This window comes from Candida dubliniensis, chromosome 1, assembly GCF_000026945.1.
Source record: "Candida dubliniensis CD36 chromosome 1, complete sequence".
Lineage (NCBI taxonomy): Eukaryota > Fungi > Ascomycota > Pichiomycetes > Serinales > Debaryomycetaceae > Candida > Candida dubliniensis.
Genome location: NC_012860.1, coordinates 2,369,627 through 2,389,008, shown reverse-complemented (window position 1 = coordinate 2,389,008; position 19,382 = coordinate 2,369,627). Strand labels below are relative to the sequence as shown.

The 19,382-nt window shown below is 32.1% G+C and overlaps 4 protein-coding genes across 4 annotated transcripts, besides 6 other annotated features; 3 read left to right on the top strand and 1 right to left on the bottom strand. All coding sequences in view use genetic code 12, as the record gives it.

Annotated features, from left to right (window-relative positions):
- Nucleotides 1-352: 352 nt before the first annotated feature.
- CD36_09940 (cytosine/purine transport protein, putative) lies at nucleotides 353-2,128 on the bottom strand (the record flags this gene model as incomplete). The annotated part of the gene is made up of 1 exon (XM_002417592.1): nucleotides 353-2,128. One exon carries the CDS (start codon nucleotides 2,126-2,128, stop codon nucleotides 353-355), a length of 1,776 nt encoding a protein of 591 aa, XP_002417637.1.
- A 1,498-nt stretch (nucleotides 2,129-3,626) lies between these two features.
- Nucleotides 3,627-3,888: a mobile genetic element.
- Nucleotides 3,889-4,553: 665 nt separating this feature from the next.
- Nucleotides 4,554-5,006: a mobile genetic element.
- A 1-nt stretch (nucleotide 5,007) lies between these two features.
- Nucleotides 5,008-6,857: a mobile genetic element (truncated LTR and putative Gag ORF).
- Nucleotides 5,122-5,497: a mobile genetic element.
- CD36_09930 (transposon protein, putative) lies at nucleotides 5,671-6,888 on the top strand (the record flags this gene model as incomplete). The annotated part of the gene is made up of 1 exon (XM_002417591.1): nucleotides 5,671-6,888. One exon carries the CDS (start codon nucleotides 5,671-5,673, stop codon nucleotides 6,886-6,888), a length of 1,218 nt encoding a protein of 405 aa, XP_002417636.1.
- Nucleotides 6,858-7,662: a mobile genetic element.
- Nucleotides 7,111-7,409: a mobile genetic element.
- A 6,867-nt stretch (nucleotides 7,663-14,529) lies between the features above and the next one.
- On the top strand, nucleotides 14,530-17,376 carry CD36_09920 (1,4-alpha-d-glucan glucohydrolase, putative; the record flags this gene model as incomplete). The annotated part of the gene is made up of 1 exon (XM_002417590.1): nucleotides 14,530-17,376. One exon carries the CDS (start codon nucleotides 14,530-14,532, stop codon nucleotides 17,374-17,376), a length of 2,847 nt encoding a protein of 948 aa, XP_002417635.1.
- Nucleotides 17,377-17,755: 379 nt separating this feature from the next.
- CD36_09910 (conserved hypothetical protein) lies at nucleotides 17,756-19,324 on the top strand (the record flags this gene model as incomplete). Its single annotated transcript, XM_002417589.1, has 1 exon — nucleotides 17,756-19,324. The coding sequence occupies one exon, from the start codon at nucleotides 17,756-17,758 to the stop codon at nucleotides 19,322-19,324; it is 1,569 nt and encodes a 522-aa protein (XP_002417634.1).
- Between the last annotated feature and the right edge of the window lie 58 nt (nucleotides 19,325-19,382).

The following is a 19,382-nucleotide window of genomic DNA, read 5'->3' as shown; positions in this document are numbered from 1 at the left end:
AACAAAAAAGAATAAAAATTGATGATTACAAATAATGCCTAATATCATGAAACTTTTTGTTCCACTAACCCTTTTTAACACCCTAATAGATGCATATATATACTAGTATATGTATAGTCTTGTTTGTACACGAATAATGGGTATTTATTTTATATTATATTATACTTTGGATTGATTGTAGGCTTGAATACCCAAGGGGTAAAGCAAAATTGTTTTGTTTCTCTCGTGAAATAAACAGTAGTTTGTTAATTTGCTCATATGTACATATTATAGAATAACCATTGATTTATCTATTATATTCAGGTTATATGTCTCTATCTATGAATTTCTCGATCAAATATAATTACCATCCTTATCTACCAAATTTTTTCAATTCTAAATAACGTAACGGAGGATAAACCAATCCACTAAATCCCATACATAACCACATGGCAATATCACCACCGAATTCACCTCCTATACGTCTAGCAAGGGGGCCAATCCAGTATGCTTGTGACATCCCCACAGCAGCACCTGTAGCACCAATTATAAAAGAAGTTGTTGCAGCTAATCCTCGAGTTAATTTATCATAATCATTCCAAATATTGAAATTATAATGTTGATTTTGTCTTAATGGAGTACCAATAATTCTTGGATCAATGGGATGTGCAATTGTAGAATCAAAATCTTCTTCTTTATTACCATAAGGAAATTCCTTTGTAAACAAATATTTGAATTTATCAGTTCTGAAAATTGTATTCTCTTCTAATAACATAATGAAATACATTGATACCCAATAACCAATCATAGGTAAGAAATTACCTAAAATAGTAGAAAATTCATTACGACCCACTAATGCACAAATTAAATAAATTGCCGTAAGAAGAATTGCCCATAACCATCTAGGAATTTTAGCAAACAGCGTACCAGCCAATTGTACTCCAAATGCGGCCGAATAAGTATTAATAATATTATTTGAAATTAATGATAAGAAAATTATCATTAAAAGAAATTTACCTCCAGCACCCCATGGTTTAAATGCTTCATTCAATAATCCACCCATTCCTAATTTCTTATAAGCATCACCCCAAGGTTGATAAGTTAATGCCACATTACCAATGAGAATACCTGCTACTCCAACAAATGTTGTTGGTATTGAAATTCCGAAAAAAGTAATGGCAAAGATTTCCCAATCTGGAGTGTTTTCCGGGAATAAAATATAATAATCAGAAGCAATAGTACCCCAAGTTGAAGTAATGGAATAACATAATGAAAAAAAACTCAACCAATTACCTTTAACAGTTGCTGCTGAAGAATATTCACTACTTTCATTAGCCACAACAGCATCTTTCCAAGTTAAATAATCAAATTTTTGTGATGCAACAATATATAATAATAAAAATGCACAATTCACCGGTATACTTAAAAATGCTTCCACTCGAATCAATTGTTTAATCCCAGCAATAGCGACAATCAATGATATAGCAGCAATTATAATGATCCCGGCCCAAAGAGGGATTTTATCATTACTTACTGAACTTAAAATTTGTCCACCAACAACACTATTAACCACTGACCAACCCATAACTCCAATAATTGCTACTAATGCTACTAATTTAACAAACCACCAACCAAATAAAAATCGACCACTTACCATTTGACGACAACCAGAACGAGGTCCCATTAATGAACAATAAGCCGCTATAAAACATCCTAAAATTTCTCCTAATAATCCTGCAAGTAAAGTATTACGTAACCCTAATTCAAATAATAATGGACCTAAATAAAATGATGACATTGATGATAATCCACCACAAGCAGATAACCATAATCCCATGACACTAAAGAATTGTTTAGTACGATTAGTGGAACGTTCATAAGGTTGAATCCTTTCAATACCTCGAGTTTCAACACCTAAAGAATCAAGTTTTTTAGAAATTGTCGCAAGGTATTGGAAAAGTGTTGAAGATAAACTAACATTAGAGTTAGTTTCATTAGTTATTTCATGAGTTGTTTCATCGTTGAAATTGTTATCATATCTAGGGGCAGAAGTGGTGACAACTTCTATTGATGAAGAAGAATTATTATTTGTTGTGGCACCAGTTTGTTGTTGGTTTATTGTGGTAATACTATTCTTTATCTTTGACATGACTGGTGAAGAAAAACTGATTTCAAGTGTCTAAATTTGAAAAATTAAGATAAGGCTTTTTGGAGTTCTTTTTTTTTTTTTTTTTCTTTTCAACATTGAGAAAATTTAGTCATAAACATTTAAACAGTGGATGATATCAAACTTTAATAACTAAAAAAAAAAATTTGCGACCAAAAAAATTGGGCAGTTACGCACTACTAATTATTAAATATTTCTCTGTTAGCGCATAAAACAACAACAAACGTTAAATTTGCAATATTACACTGTGGCGGTAAATCATTATCATGATCAATTCCCAGTCAAATCATTTTAGTTAGTTTCTTTATCGGAGTCAACACATTTTGTCAATCAATATGACTCTGCTTTAACTTATTTTATATAGAGATTACCAGATGAATTCAAATAGGAGAATTGTTTTTTTTTTTTTTTTTGATTTGACTTCTTTTTCATTATCGCCTACTTTTTTGATCTGAATTTGAATGCATGAAACAGCAATCTTCTTTCACAACACTCAAGAAATGAAAGAATATACTGTAAAGAAATTTTAAATTGATTTCAAGATGATATACCTGGGTATAATACCAAATTATTTCAAAAATCTAACTTGATGTGAAGATCTGTCAAATTAAATTTGGGCGAATATATTCCAGCGAAAATTGAATCAAGTACATAATCAATACAATAGGGGCGGGGGGAAGATTGATTCATCCTTATAATCAAAAAAAAATGGACCATTTGTGGTTCTTTCCGAATATCGGAAGCGAAAATCCACAGTTTTTGATTGAAGATTTGGACCATAAATAATAATTGTACTACTTTATCCATTTAAATTTGTCTAAATTCATACATTAAATATTTAACTTGATTTTAATTTTCAAATAGCGTTTTATATCTTGTTATAGAAAAAAAAAAAAAAAAAGAAAGGAAAGCTATCTCATGTATATGTCTGTCTATGTTTGTGTATAGAGAAGATTTGCAAATCTTTTAGACTTTATAATTATGCACACCCCCTACTCTACTACACTTCTTCTTCTTCTTTTTCTTTTTGATTGTTTAATTGGGTTTGTGTGAGTTTCTAATCTAATCTAATTTGAGTACGTGCATATATATATATATATATATTTCTTTTGCAACAACGATAATATTTGCCGAGGAAACCACACACACACACACACACACACAAGGAGATGGTGTCATACAATCAAAACTAGTTACATGAATTTAATCATTAGTTCTCTTTATTTATTACATTATAGTAACAATCGTAATATCCTCAACACAGAAACAAGGATCAAATTTAATAAATATATTGTGTAATTAAGAGCATAAAGGTACAGAAATATACCGAGAGCACCAAAGGGGTCTTTCAACCCATCCTGTAGTCAATTATTGAAAGGGAGGGACCAAATCTAGGGGGGTGGGGTATAATTGAGGGGTAGTCAATCAGGAAAAATAAGGGACGACACAAAAAAAACGAAAAGAGAATTAGATCAACACATGATGTTTCGATACTTCTTTCTGAGACAGTAGGAAAACACTTCTAAATCGTAGGAGGGTGTAGTTTGTATAGTTCAATAACTCTTAGGAACAAACTGTTAAAGATTACAAAGATTATAATCGATAATATCTAATGAAATAAGAATTGTTGTTGAAAGAAAACATATATAAAACTATATAAAAATAACCTTCAATGTACAACTTTATAAATAATAATTTGTCGTGTAGAATAGCACAAATATTAGGATTGTAGCGAAACAACACACACTCAATTATGTGTAATGTGTAATGTAAAATGAGGTGTACATATGCATGAAAAGTACGGATAGAGGATAAAAAAGGGACTCGGATAATTGTTTGTTTGTTTGAAGTATATATATCCCCATAGGCGCGAGAAGGAAGTTTTTATCTATGTGGGTGTGTTATTAATTTAAGGATTGATACATACATATCAACCCAGGCGAGTTTTTGAATTTGACCTTTTGTGTTAATAGCACGAAAATCATCAAATAGTTTCAAAAAAAATAAATTAACAAGTGGAGTAATATAGCGGGGCAAATATCTGAAAAATGTTGATTGGAAATTCAGGGATCAACCAAATTTCTAGTTAAGACATAAGAGTAATTGGCCTATACGAGGACCACACCACCACCACCACCAACAACAATGATAATAATAATAATCAGCTAACTGGTAAAGGTGTGTGAAGTTGTACCAGACGGTGTACAATGTTGATACATTAGATTGAAATAAGAGTTAGTGGTATGATTACTATTACAACAACAATTACACTTTTCCTTTTGGGTAATGTGTGTGTGATAGCTTTACACATTTTAATTCTATTTGTTCAATTTTTGAATTGAAAGTCGAGAGCGATTCTGCGTAGGCGAAAGATGTCTTATTGTTGTTTAGTTTTGGATTAAGATGCTGTCGCTGGGTAGCAGCAAATCTTCCCAATAGTTGGGGATTTGCGCTACATTGCACGACGAGTGCATTTGCACATTTAAAGCATACAGCCTGAATTGGAAACCTGTGTCGATAGAACGAGAAACAAAAGTTTGGTATAAATAGAACAAGAATCGTAAAATATTTTTTATATAGTTATATATCTTAAATATGAGAAATAAAGAGTTTATTCGATACAATAAGTTTTGTCCATAAAATCTAGCTTTAAAGGCTGTGGGCTAATTTCATGGCATTCGGTGAATCTAGGATTTACTTCATTTAAGACGAATGATATAAAACCATTGCCGATAATACATCCTAATTAGCCACCCTACCATTTCACATCATATGGTTAGCTTTACGGGCTAACTATCTCCAGCTCAATTGGTAATGTTTTCTGTTTTCCATTTGAGTCGAATGCCACGACTCAGTGACAATTATAGCATTGAGAAATTGCCCTCAAACTGGTATGACTTAGTAGTAAGGGAAAGCGCGCATCGCTTTTGACAAAGAAAATTTCAGATGAAATACAAATACAGAGAAATTTCCTCTGTTCGATTAGTACTAGATGCACGACGTACTAAAGTACATTTTGTGTGCATAAGCATGAAATGTCGATGGCTCAACAGCTAACATCACATGATGACCAGATATTGGAAAGCAGTTATGAAGTAGCAGGCTTAGAAAGCATCTAGTACCAGCACAGTAAACTTACTTAAGAATGAGTAAGGGTGGTGGGTATCGCCTTTGACCACGAGACGTCACCTGATGTATAAATACAGGTGATATTCTTCGTGTAGAGAAAATGTAGAGTTTTCTCGAGACAAAGACAAGGATCGAGAGATAGATCGAGAGACATAGAAAAAAAATTGTCAAAGGAGGGTTTTACTGTGTGAAAACATATAAACTCTTAAATTTTCTTAATTATCCTCTTGAATTAGTAATTTCGTATTTTGGATCTTTACCGAATATTTTCATTCACCAATATTACTATATTCATCAATCGCGTGGGCATTCCAGAAATTAGTATATATTATTTTGTTAGATTGGAAGTTCATTCATAATTCACATATCTTAAACTCAATTGCTTAACTATTATTATGGGTGGCAGAGCCAGAAGTAGACCTAGTGGTGGGGAGACCCCAGAAAACCACAGAGATGTTGTTCTTCAAGAAAACTTGAGAAATGAAACAAAAAACTTATTTAGTCACGTTGTTTCCGTCAAACACGAACAAGAACCCACTACTCCTGAAGTCCCACCCCAGTCAGATGACTTGGATATTAAAAGTCATTTCATTTTTGCTAAGCAAAACCCTGATGGAGAATTTCATTTGGAAATGGATCCACTCAAGCACTATGACGTCTTAGAGTTACCGGAAACGGTCAAATCTCAGATGAAAGGTGTATACAATGAGTGTTTGAAGTTGCTCTTACAGTTACCAATAGACAGAGTCACTATGATCAGTAGGTCAGTGAGACAAGTCGTTGATGGTGTAATGGATAATGAATTAGCCAAGAGCTATCATAAACCTCCATATACCAAATTGATCAACCACATTTTGGATAGAAATATCACTGTTAAGAAGGAACATTTCCTTTACCCCGAATACACCTTTCACACAGTGAGGGTAGGGGCCATGGATTCTTTGAATCTTGTGGAAAAAGTGTACTTTTTAAAAGAAATGGATTTCACCATTTGCCAAAGGTTAAGCCAAATCAAAGATTTTACTGACCGATTTGGTTTCTGCAATAGTTTAGAAGCTATTATCAGGAAAATGCCTCCTGTGTCTTCGTCGAGCGATTCGGAAGAAATTGGTGATGCCTTAAGTCAACTTTTGAAAGGTTTATTAAACAATAAGACCAATAAAGAATGTTTTGATGCTTGTGTTGCTTTGGTTACCCTGAATACTGACGCTGCACGTTTTATAAAAAGGTTGGACAATTCTGGTGCCTTTATCTTATGGTTTGTATTGATTGGGTCAAAAGGACCCAATGTAAGAGTCATCAACAGGGTATTGACCCACCATTTTGGCCAATATAAAAAAGGTATCAAAGTCACCTTAGATAAAGTCATGAACGACTTTTTCTCTAGTGAAGACATTTTGACGTCAATCAAACCAATTAAGGTAACCAGTAAAGAACAACTTAAGAGAGCTGATGAAAAACCAAAAACTGTCAAGACTAAAAAGGCATTCCAAAAACGTGGACGAAACCAAAACGACCAAGGCAAGGGAAACTTTGTTAAGAAAGCTAAAGGTGCTGATTCCAACTTTTATGATTCGCGTATTGTTGACATTACAGCTAATGCTAATTATTGATTACTGTGAAAACTATGAGGTTAAATTGTACACACGCTGACTACCTTAATATAGCTATTGTGAATACTATTATTGTTATTAATTATTATTGTTGTTGTTAAGTTAAAGTATTAGGTTGAGCTAATTAAGGAAAAGCCAACTAACTACCGTATGCTATTGCTGCATTAAGGTTAATTCCTATTAGGGATAAAACTGAGAGTGTGCTAGAAAGAGGAAGGTTGATGTTATATGAGTAATTTAGATTTAATTGTGTATTGAACAAGAACAAGAACAAACAGAATAAGCAAGAGTAAAAATCAAGCCTATGTATAATTTTTGGGTTGATAGGAGTCGGTGGCAAATCTTATTGATTACCAAACATCTTTTGACAACTTGATCACTAATATAGTCACGATAGTATGACCTAACAGTTGATTGCATGACCTCTAATGATCACTTGCATGCTAATAGCTTAGTAATTAACTGATAATTGGTCACTCATCTTGTAGTAATGATTGACATCAACGAATTTACCCATAACAGTTGGATTATATATATGTGTGAAATCCACTTCAGAGACTAACTACTAGAAATCTATTGATGGTTTCTTATATAGTGATTACCGATTATATTTATACTATAAATTTGTAGTTGGCTAGTATATTGAAGGCACTACTATAGTATGTCAGAATCAGATCAATCACACTCTACTAATAATACAGGAAACACTTTCATTAGTCTTGATCAAGCCAGAACAGTGATGGCAGAACAAGCTCAAGGAGCTAGGAATCAGCACGTATAATCTTGAAATGCAATAAGGAATAACATTGTTTGATTACTTTTTCTGCTCATGAACCTAGAAATGGAAAATGAATCTACGGAAATATCATTAACCAAAAAAAGGAGGGCGGATAAAATCAACAACTACAATACAAATATTGAAAGCAAAAAAAAAAAAAGGGAATTACTAAAACTAAAAATGAAACTTAAGTCTAAATGTGGTGGTGGTGGTGGTGGTGGTTGATTGATAAGAATTTAAGATGTCTTACACAGATGTAAGTTTGGATTAAGTATAGTTTAATTTAATTTAATTTAATTTGATTTAATACAAAAATTTATTATGTGAGGACAGAATAGAATAGAAAAAACAGAGGTTCTTGAAAAAAAAAAAAGTTAATACAAGATTAGATGATGATGAAGACTATATTGATCATTATAAAATTAAATTAAAGTAATATAATAACTCTTGTGACACCAATAAGATATAAAGAAAAGGCTAATATAAAGTAATATTTGTATTTTTTATTTTTTGACTTTCACACCTTTGACCTTTGACCTTGGTTCTTTGTTCTAGGATTAGTCAATTCTTTTTTTTTTTTTTTACATTTGAATTAGGCAAAAAGAGTGAATATACGTTATAAAAGGGTGTACCTAATAAGGCGTGATAATTGTTAGATCAGTGAAAAATATGTGTATTATAATATTATATGTTGTTTATTTTTCTTTTTGTTTTGTTTATCATCTAAAATAGTTGCAAAATCACCACATTGGGATAATTATTTATTCTAGATTTATTTTTCTTCTTCTATATCATACACACAACACATATACACAATAATAATAATTATCTTTATAAAGTGAAAATAATGTTAGTAAATTTTCTTTTTGCTTTTAATTTCCATTTATCCCATTCCAATTCTTATAAAGTGTTATGAAAAAAAAAATTGATTGGTGTATAGTATAATATTATGATTATATTCAGATTATAATATGATTTTTACATGAATTTTTTAGAATATTCAAATAATGTAGATAAGTTAAAAATTGAAATAATCATCATCATCATCATAATTTATAATAACCACATCCAAAACCAAAACACTTTTAATATTCCATGTATGCATTTGATCATGTTCAAAAATGTTATAATTATGAACACAAGTCAAGGGAAACGTATTAAAAAGAACAGCTCCGGAATTGAGTTGAGTTGAATTGAATGGAATTGAATTGAAGTCACATACTTTGCTAATTATTAGTTGTCATTAGTGACAGTGTATAAATCATTAATAGATCTCCTAAAACAGTAATAATAGAAGAACAATTGATGGAAAGATTAAAAGAAAATTTTTCTTTTTTTTTTTTTTCAGCTCTTGAAAAATTAGAAAGAAGAAAGAGTGCGAGATGTGAAGAGAAGAGAGTATTTTGTTACAAAAGACACGATTCATACACACGGCCTAAATAAAATACACACACAATATCATTTAGGGATTAAACCAGTACTGACAGATTCAATCATTAAAGGGCAGAACCAAAAGTTACAATTGCAATATATAATGTGAATGATTTAATTTTATAAGTTTCCTTTACAAGAAAAAGTGACGTTATCATTCATTCATTTTCTTCAAAATAAAAGAAAAAGAAAAGTAAGATATAATATCCGATTTTCTTAATTCCGTCGTGAAATAGATCTATTCCTAATGACAGAATATATGGTTAGATAATAATAAAAAAGAAAAGAAAAGAAAAGAACAGAAAAGAACAGAAAGTGATAATATTAACAACAATAATGAAATTGAATAAAAATCAACAGATCTAACAAAACGTACTATCAGATATGGAGCTGGGCCGATCTTGTCATATATCCATTAGTCTAATTCATTACCACACAGGATACATATATGCACACACAAATATTCATATATATATCCGTGTCGGCTGTGTGAATATAACCAATTTTATGTGTCTATACACATATGTGGCAAGTGTTGATATTCAAACCAATCTGGATTGCAAATAGAAATTGGGTGTGGTGCCTACAACCACAACCACAACATGGCTGGGTTACAAGAAATAAGCAGGGGGTGCGAAAAAGTCCAAAACTAGAAAAGGAATGATTCCCGATTGGATTAATCGACCAAGAGCATCAACAAACGTACGAACGAAAAAAGTGTCGCAATCTTTCGGAAGGAAACGCAAAAAAAAAAAAAAAAAAAAAAATCTTTAGGCCAAGATCAATAGAATAGAAATATCCAAAAATAAAAATTTAGATTACATTAGTCATTCGTCTCTAAAAAAAACAAAAAAAAAACCCGAAATGGTCTAATAATTTTAAATAAATTATGAGACAATCGGATTAAAGGGGGAAAAGAGGAAAAAGGAGAAAAGGAGAAAAGGGGGGAGGAACAAGGCGGGATACACCAATGGATGTGGACGGGATAAAAGTGTATAAAGTGTATAAAGGGTAATAATAATAATAATAATCAATCAATCAATCAATTATGGAACATGCAATAAGGGTAGAGTGGGTTATGCATGTCCATTGATGTAAGGATTGGAAATGGTGTTATGGTAGGAGTAAGAAAGGAGGGAGGGAGGGTGTGTTGATTGATAATCTCAAAAGTAGTTCAATAATAAATTATTAAACAAGCCTTTATCCCTTCTCTCTCCCTATAAATGGGAAGCCAAGTTTACAATAATTATACAAGAAGATGGAAATATAACAAGAAAATATTCAATTAAATTAATCAATTGAGATTATATTTCTTGACAAAACTGAAAAATTAATTAATATTATTAATTAATATTATTATCAATAATTAAGTAGGTGTTTGTATGTATGTCTGTGTGTATATGATGTGGGTGTGTACTAGTAATAGTAGTAGTAGTAGCATATCTATCTTAATCCTTTGTGTAACTTTATAATTAATTGTAAATTAGTTGTGGTACTTTCTTTTTTTTCAATCTAAAAATCAAAAAAAAAAACCATTCAATTGGAATTGAAAATCTTAGCCATTTTATATTTTTCAATTTTGTGTTACAAAACAAAACACACAAAGAAAATAAACCACCACCTTTAAAAATAAACTTCTGCTATCTTTCTTTCTTTCTTTCTTTCTTTTTTTTTTTTTTTTTTTTTCTCTCTCTCTCCTGGGTGAACATTTGATAAAAGAATATATAAACACATTGAATTATCTTTTCAAAAAAAAAAAAAACTAAATTAATCTTACCTTTCCCCTTTTTTTTTTTTATTTATTTCACTCTTCAACTTTTCATTTCATAATTGAATTCTTTCATTCATTTATCTTTTATTAATCCATTAAGTGATTATTACATTTAAAGCTTTTCCATTTGCATTTATCTTTGAAGAAAGGACGCACGTTTTATTTTTCTTCTTCTTCTTCTTCTTCTTCTTATCCCATCACCCCATCCCATCCCATCCCATCTCAGCTTAACTCAACCCACCCCTTTTTCTTTTTTACTTTTGAATATGTTTCAACATCTAAATATTATTGCTACTACTCAACAACTACAACATAATACTCCAACAATGTTACTTTCTCAATATCAAACTTATCAATTGTTTATTAATCAATTAATATCAATTTTTGCATCATTTGAATCTTTATTATGTAAAGTTAGCAATCGAATTATATTTATTATTTGGTTCCCAATAATTTTATTTTTCATATTTGATATTGTTAGTTGTTTAAGTGTGAAATTATTATTGAATTATAATCTTCTTGATAATGGTGCTACAACTACTCATCATACACCTAATACTGCTGGTGTGACTACTACAAGAGGACTTTCATAGAAAATAACCAAACAAATAAGACAAGTCTTACTTATTTATCATTTGTATATTTATTCATTTTACCACCACTACTATTACTATTAGTTATCGATAGAGAGGGTAATATGGATATATATATGCGACACACATAGTGATTCATTTTATTTATTGGTTTTTTTTATTTTCAATTCTGATTTTTGGTTGTTCCTTTTTTTATTATTCAATTCATATTTCTTCAATTCCCTGAAAGACCCACATCTGGAACCTTGTCATACTCATTCACACATTAGCATATTGTTATTGAATTTCCTTCCCTCCCACCCCCTTTTTTTTTTATTCAATTTTCAATTTTCAACTTTTTTTTTTTCACTTTGATTGTTTAAGTTTATTGATACACATTATACATATTTTTCTATATTTATACATATATAGTATAAACATATATATATATATATATTTATCTATTTATCTATTTATGATTCTCAAAACTATGTCTACTACTAAGTTCTACACGAAGCATATAATTATTAAAGCTTGTTGGATAAGTGTTTGGGGGTTGTGTCTGTTTGTACAAATTGTACACAAGGTGCAAAAAAGAAAAAAAAAATAACGACGACGACTCACAATTCCTTGGTTATACTCCTAGTCGATTGTAGTTAGACTTTAATTCAATAGACTTATAAAGCGGAGAGAAAAGTTAAAAATACCGAAAGAAATACCAATTGAATATAAATGTAATCCAAAAATAAACCAAAACTTTTTCAGGGGGTGAATCAGGGTTGAAGTCACAGTTGGTTGCGTAAAGTAAACTTAGAATAAATAATATTATTTTCTTTTTCTTGGGGACCAATAACCTAACTTATCTATATCTATCCGTCTATGAATCTACATTCAACATACATACATACATACATACATATACATATACATAATTATCCATTACCATACTTTGAATTGAGATGGGATATGAACGACAACAACAAATAGGGATGAGATTTTCGGAGTTTATTTTTCTTAAAAATAAAATGCCTCAAATTAAAGCCAAAACTGATTGTAAATGATTAATATAGATTAAACTTTCAACTAAATAAAACCCGCAGTGATGGTGGTGGTGGTGGTACATATATGTATGTATGAGTTATCATTATATTAATATTGCTTACAATAAAGTTTTAACAACAATGAGCCTTTATCTTTTAACTTCTTTATTCTTCGTAGATATTCATCTTTATAGAATCTTCTTCTTTTTTAATCATCGCCTTGTTCATTTGTTATTATTTATTATTATCCCTAACTCTAACCATTCTTACCAAGGAAAAAAAAAAAAGGCATCCCATCCCGATTGCTTTGTTGATTGCTTTTCCACGGTTTTTTTTTTTTTTTTATATTTTTTAACTCCCTTTTCTTTATTTAATCTAAAAACCAAAAAACAATTACAAAGATTAAACACGCCCCTCGGGAGCAATCCTAAACTTTCATAACAAATCTAGATAACATTAACTTTAACATTAGTAATAGTTTGTTATCATTTCTCTTTTGCCCAGAACTCTAGAAATATCTTAAATTCCCAATTGGGTATAAAATATTTCTATTTTGGGGTTTTTTTCTTTGAATCTATAAGCAAGTTCTCTTTTATCTTATATAAACCATCTCCATAGACATTTAATTATCATATATAACAGAAATCTTTATCTTGTCAAAGGGACGAAGGTTGAGCGCAAGGGGCTGTATTGTACAACTTGCACACATATAGTCTTGTTTTTTTTTTGTGGCTAACTCGGAATTAGATTCCGAAATGGACCGTACTTGACTTCCGATCGATTTTAATTCATATTGAAGATGATTTTAAATTTTTTTGAACATTTTCGTCGGATTTACCTCGGAAAAAAAACATGGATTTTTCTTGGTTTTGGAGATTTTTTTGCGGAAAAACCCATCTAATTGTTCGTATGAATTCAACCACTGTCCAATGAAAAGCCCAATTTTTAGTAAAAGAAGAATAAAAGAGGATCTAAATAGATGTTTTAGTAAATCATAATATTAGACTTGAAACAAGTTTTCCCCATGGGTTTTTTATTTCGAGGGCTCAATAAGAAATGTAACCCACAAAATGATTGGTTCCATTGTCAATGCCAACAGTGAAATTTATTGTTAAGTTTTGATCACGAGCAACTCAATTTATATTCCAGTCGGTTCCTTAGCATCCGATACCTTAATTTGAAGGGCGCAATTTTTGAAAAACCCCGTATAAAAGTGATAAAATTACTTTAGTAGAATTTTTAAATTATAAGCACTCCCCAAAAAAAAAACAAAACAAAACAAAACAAAACAAAACAAAACAAAACAAAACAAAACAAAACAAAAGAGATATGATTGCTTTCCTTCTCCACCTGAATCTTGAAATAATTAGTAACTAAGGTTCCGAATTCACTCCACCTTCCTTTTGTAACCGATAGTGGGCCCACTATGTACCTATAAGGCTCCCCAAATTTTGTATTTTATTTTGGTTTTCGGATTTATTCCACAAAAGTTGAGTTCACTCAAAGCAGTCTCAACTTAGTTTTAGCCAACCCCACAATCCTAGAGATTATTTCTCATCAGATACCAAATAAAAGCAGTACTCTGGATTGTCTTTGACTAACTCCACCTGAGAACTAAATGGGGTTATAAATGATATTGGTTTACTGTTTGAGAATGAGTATTATTGCATAGAGAAATCTGCGCAATACAAAAAAAAAATGAAATATTTCTCCCCCACTTTTTGTTTTTAGTGCTTTTAGTGCTTTTTAGTTTTTTGTTTCATTCAATTACTACATGGCAGCTAATTAATTTGGTCATGTTGACAACCAAAAAATCAGGCTAGTGTTTCGGACAATAAGAGGAATTTATTCCGAGCGGAGAATATTTTCTCCATAAAAAAAGAGGGGGTATAATTATTCATGGAGTCAATATTAGAATAATTTCGAGTAATTTTTAAAGAGGAGAAATACAAAAATAAAAACTATAAAAGCTTGGAAAAAGTAATTGCAAAATTATTTTATTCTCCAAATTTTTTGAATCAAGACAAATCAAATCAAAACCAAACAAATATGAGATTATTATCAAAGGTATTTGTTGCTGCTTTGGGTCTCTCTTCAATTGTCAGTGCTGCTCCAACAAGTAGTAGTAGTGCAGAAGACGCCCAAAAAACTGTTCCTACCGAACTCACTTTAGGTGTCAAACAAGTGCCTAATATTTTAAATGATACTGCTGTTGATGCTAATGCTGCTGCTAAAGGTTATTCGTTGGTGAATGTTACTTTAACTGGTAGAGGATTGACTGGTATTTTGAAACTTAAAGAAGCTACCAATATTTATGGTTATGATTTTGAATATTTGAACTTGTCCGTTGAATACCAAAGCGACAAGAGATTGAACGTTCATATTGAACCTACTGATTTAACTGATGTTTTTGTTTTACCAGAAGAACTTGTTGTTAAACCAAAACTTGAAGGTGATGCTAACACTTTTAATTTTGAGAATTCCGATTTGGTTTTTGAATATGATGAAGAAGATTTTGGATTTGAAGTTTTGAGAAGCTCGACTCGTGAAGTTTTGTTCTCCACTAAAGGTAATCCATTGGTTTTTTCTAATCAATTCATTCAATTCAATACCACTTTGCCTAAAGGTCACTCAATTACTGGGTTAGGTGAATCCATACATGGATCTTTGAACGAACCAGGTGTTGTCAAGACATTATTTGCCAATGACGTTGGTGATCCAATTGATGGTAACATTTACGGTGTTCATCCAGTATACTACGATCAAAGATATAACACAAACACAACCCATGGTGTTTATTGGAGAACTTCAGCTATTCAAGAAGTTGTTGTTGGTGAGACTTCTCTTACTTGGCGTGCTCTTTCAGGTGTTATTGATCTTTATTTCTTTAGCGGTCCAGATCCAAAGGATGTTATCCAACAATATGTCTCTGAAATTGGGTTACCAGCCATGCAACCATACTGGGCATTAGGTTACCATCAATGTAGATGGGGTTATGACACTGTTGAATCACTTGAAACTGTTGTTGAAAATTTCAAAAAATTTGATATTCCTTTGGAAACCATTTGGTCAGATATAGATTATATGGATGGATACAAAGATTTCACCAACGATCCACATAGATTCCCACTTGACAAATACAGAAAATTCTTGGATGACATTCACAACAATAGTCAACATTATGTTCCTATATTTGATGCTGCAATTTATGTTCCTAACCCAAACAATGCAACTGATAATGATTATGAACCATTCCACTTGGGTAATGAATCCGATGTCTTTTTGAAAAATCCTGATGGATCATTATACATTGGTGCTGTTTGGCCAGGATACACTGTATTCCCAGACTTTTTGAATAATAACACTCAAGAATATTGGAACAAATTGTTCAAAGATTGGTATGAAAGAATTCCTTTTGATGGTATTTGGACAGATATGAATGAAGTCAGTTCATTCTGTGTTGGTTCCTGTGGTACTGACAGATACTACGACAACCCTGTTCATCCACCTTTTGCCGTTGGTAATTCCCCAACTCAATACCCATTAGGATTTGACAAAACCAATTCATCTGAATGGAAATCAATTTCAAAATCTATTGCTGCTACAGCAACAACTGATAAATCATCACCAACTTCTTCATCTTCTTCTTCCATCGATTCCAAAAACACTTTGGCTTCAGGTAAAGGGAATATCAATTATCCACCTTATGCCATCAATCATGCTCAAGGTGATCATGATCTTGCAACACATGCTGTATCTCCTAATGCCACCCATGCCGATGGAACTGTTGAATATGATATTCATAACCTTTATGGATTTTTACAAGAAAGAGCTATCCGTGAAGCATTATTGGAAATCAACCCTGACAAAAGACCATTTATTATTGGACGTTCATCATTTGCTGGATCAGGTCAAAACATGGGTCATTGGGGAGGTGATAACTCAGCTGATTACTACATGATGTACTTTTCTATCCCTCAAGCCTTGTCAATGGGTCTTGCTGGTATTCCATTCTTTGGTGTTGATGCATGTGGTTTCAATGGTAATACTGATATGGAATTATGTTCTAGATGGATGCAATTAGCCTCATTCTTCCCATTCTACAGAAACCACAATGTTTTGGGTGCTATTCCACAAGAACCTTATGTCTGGGAAGGTGTTATGAATGCAACCAAGACATCCATTAACGTCAGGTACTCTTTGTTGCCATACTATTACACTTTGTTGCACGAATCACATGTTACTGGTATTCCAATTATGCGTGCTTTCAACTGGCAATTCCCTTACAACAAAGAATTGGCAGGTGTTGATACTCAATTTTTCGTTGGTGATGCATTGTTGGTTACACCAGTATTGGAACCAGGTGTCAACCATACTAAAGGTGTTTTCCCAGGTGAAAATGCTGTGTACTACGATTTCTACACTCACAAGAAACAAGAGTTTACTGTTGGTAAGAATGAAACTTTGAATGCTCCTTTGGGTCACATTCCATTACACATCAAAGGTGGAAACATCATTCCAACTCAAGAACCAGGTTACACCACCACTGAATCAAGAAAGAATCCATTTGGATTATTGGTTGCCTTGGATGCTGATGGTGCAGCTTCTGGTAAATTGTATCTCGATGACGGTGAATCCGTAGATGTTGAAGAAGCATTGTACGTTGACTTTGTTGCATCCAAGAACAAATTGGTTGCTTCTGTTTTTGGTGAATATGAAGCTTCCCAACCTTTAGCCAATGTTACAATTTTGGGTGTTGATGCTGAACCTAAGAAGGTTTCGTTTAACAACGAAACTATAACCCACAAGTACGAAAATGGTGCTGTACACCTTACTGATTTGGAAAAATTCACCAAAAACGGTGCCTTTGCCAATGAATTTACCATCCAATGGTAAGCAAAATGCACCTAAAAAGTTCTCCCGTTATTTTATAGTTCTAGTATCCATATCATTGTATTTTCTGTACTTTGAGATTTCTATTTTTCAATGTTTTCATAAAATATAAAATTCGATTTATTTTAAATATTCATTTTACGTTAAATTTAAAGTGTTCAATTGTAAAAAATACAGAGAACCCTTGAAACAAGTTGATCTATCTATTGTTCTTAAAAATCCAAGTGGAGCTTCTTCTTTGTTTACATTTTGATCCTTTCCGTCTCATTTTTCATTGCTAACTAATTTTTCTCTTCGATAATTCTCATATTTGTCGATAATATCACCGAGGAAATCCCACATACAAAGTTCACCACTTTCACTCGATCATATAGTTGACAAAATGACACAAGTATCCCCTTCAAACAAAAAGGTCAATGATTTTCTTTCTAGTTTATCTCAACTATCTCAAGAGAGATTACGAGAAGATCAACAACGACAAAGAAACTTGCAAAGAAATATTGATGAATTACAACTGAGACTGGCCAGTACATCACCTAGCAAATCTTCAATATCAAATACAAATACTACATTGACGACATCATATTACGGCTATTCTGTTCCTGATTTAAAGTTCAACAGAAGTAGGTCCACTGTGGAGAACGTCAAAGAGAAAACAAAACAGAACGATAATGTTTATGAAGAGGAAGACGAAGAAGAAGCACCAAAATTACCACAACGACCTCTTAACGATGCAACAAGCACAAAGAGCCCACCACCTTTACCAAAAAGAAAATACAAAGAAGAAACGGAAGAAAAACCACCTGCATTACCAGCTAGAAAACCAGATCTTGAGAAGATTAATTTGTTGAAACCAGTTGCAAGAAAGTCGTCCTTTCCAATGCCACCAAAACCTGCTCGACCCAATTCAAGTGTTGATTTCAAGTTTTCCAATGAGTCATCAGGTAAACATCGATCATTTAAAGATATCGAAGAATTAATAAAATCCGGGAACACTGTAAAGAAAACGGCCCCAAGACCGCCTGAAAAATTGACAACAGATAAACCCACAGTTACTTCACCAAAGACACCAGTAAAGCCAACTAAAGCAGATTGGCTCACATCATTGTCAACGGCGAAAACGACTACATCAACCCCACAAGCGGTTTCACCTGATTCAAAAAGACCAGTACCGTCTGTTATTTCACATAAAAACTGGATAGATAGTGCAGTTAGTAAAACTGACACCAAACCTCCAGTGGAAAAACCTAGTAAACCATTGTTTTTGAAAAAAACCACCAAACCAGAAATACCCAAGAAACCAACTTTGTCAAAGGAAAACTTGTTTGAAACCAAAGAGGAAGCTGAATTTAAATTGAAATTTAAAGAATTCAAATCAGCATCATCATCGTCATCACCGGAAAAAGTCGAGAAAAAGATTACTGGTGTTCCACAAACCAAGGTTATAGTAGAATTTGAGGCCAAATTGGCACAACTTAGATCTCAATCCCCCACCAGGAAACCAATTGAAAGAACTAAGGATGAAGAAGAATATCTTTCCAAATTTGAAAAAGTTAAAGCTGGTCCCATTCCATCACTAAGGCCCAAAAGTATGGCTTTTAATAATCCACCACCAGAGTTTCAAAAACGATTTGAAAAAATTGTAACTAAAGCTCCACCCAAACCAATCAAACCATCCAAAGTTTCATTGAGTACGTATCAGGAAAAAGATACGAAAGAATTGATGTCCCAATTAAAGAGACTTGGTTCACCGAAAAAAGAGGATCAGGATCAAGCGAAACCGAAAATGGAGCAAAAGGTAGAGGATACGAAAGATACTGTCAACAATAGTAGTGGTGACAATGAACAATCTAAACGAAGAACAAGGGGACCAAAAAGAAGATTGCCAAAGTTAAAGGAAATTGGTGATATAAAACCTACAAGGGTAATCAGTGGAGAATTGTTTATATAGGGATTTGAACTGCTTTGTCAATTTTTTTTTTTTTTGAAAATATTCATTTAATGGAACA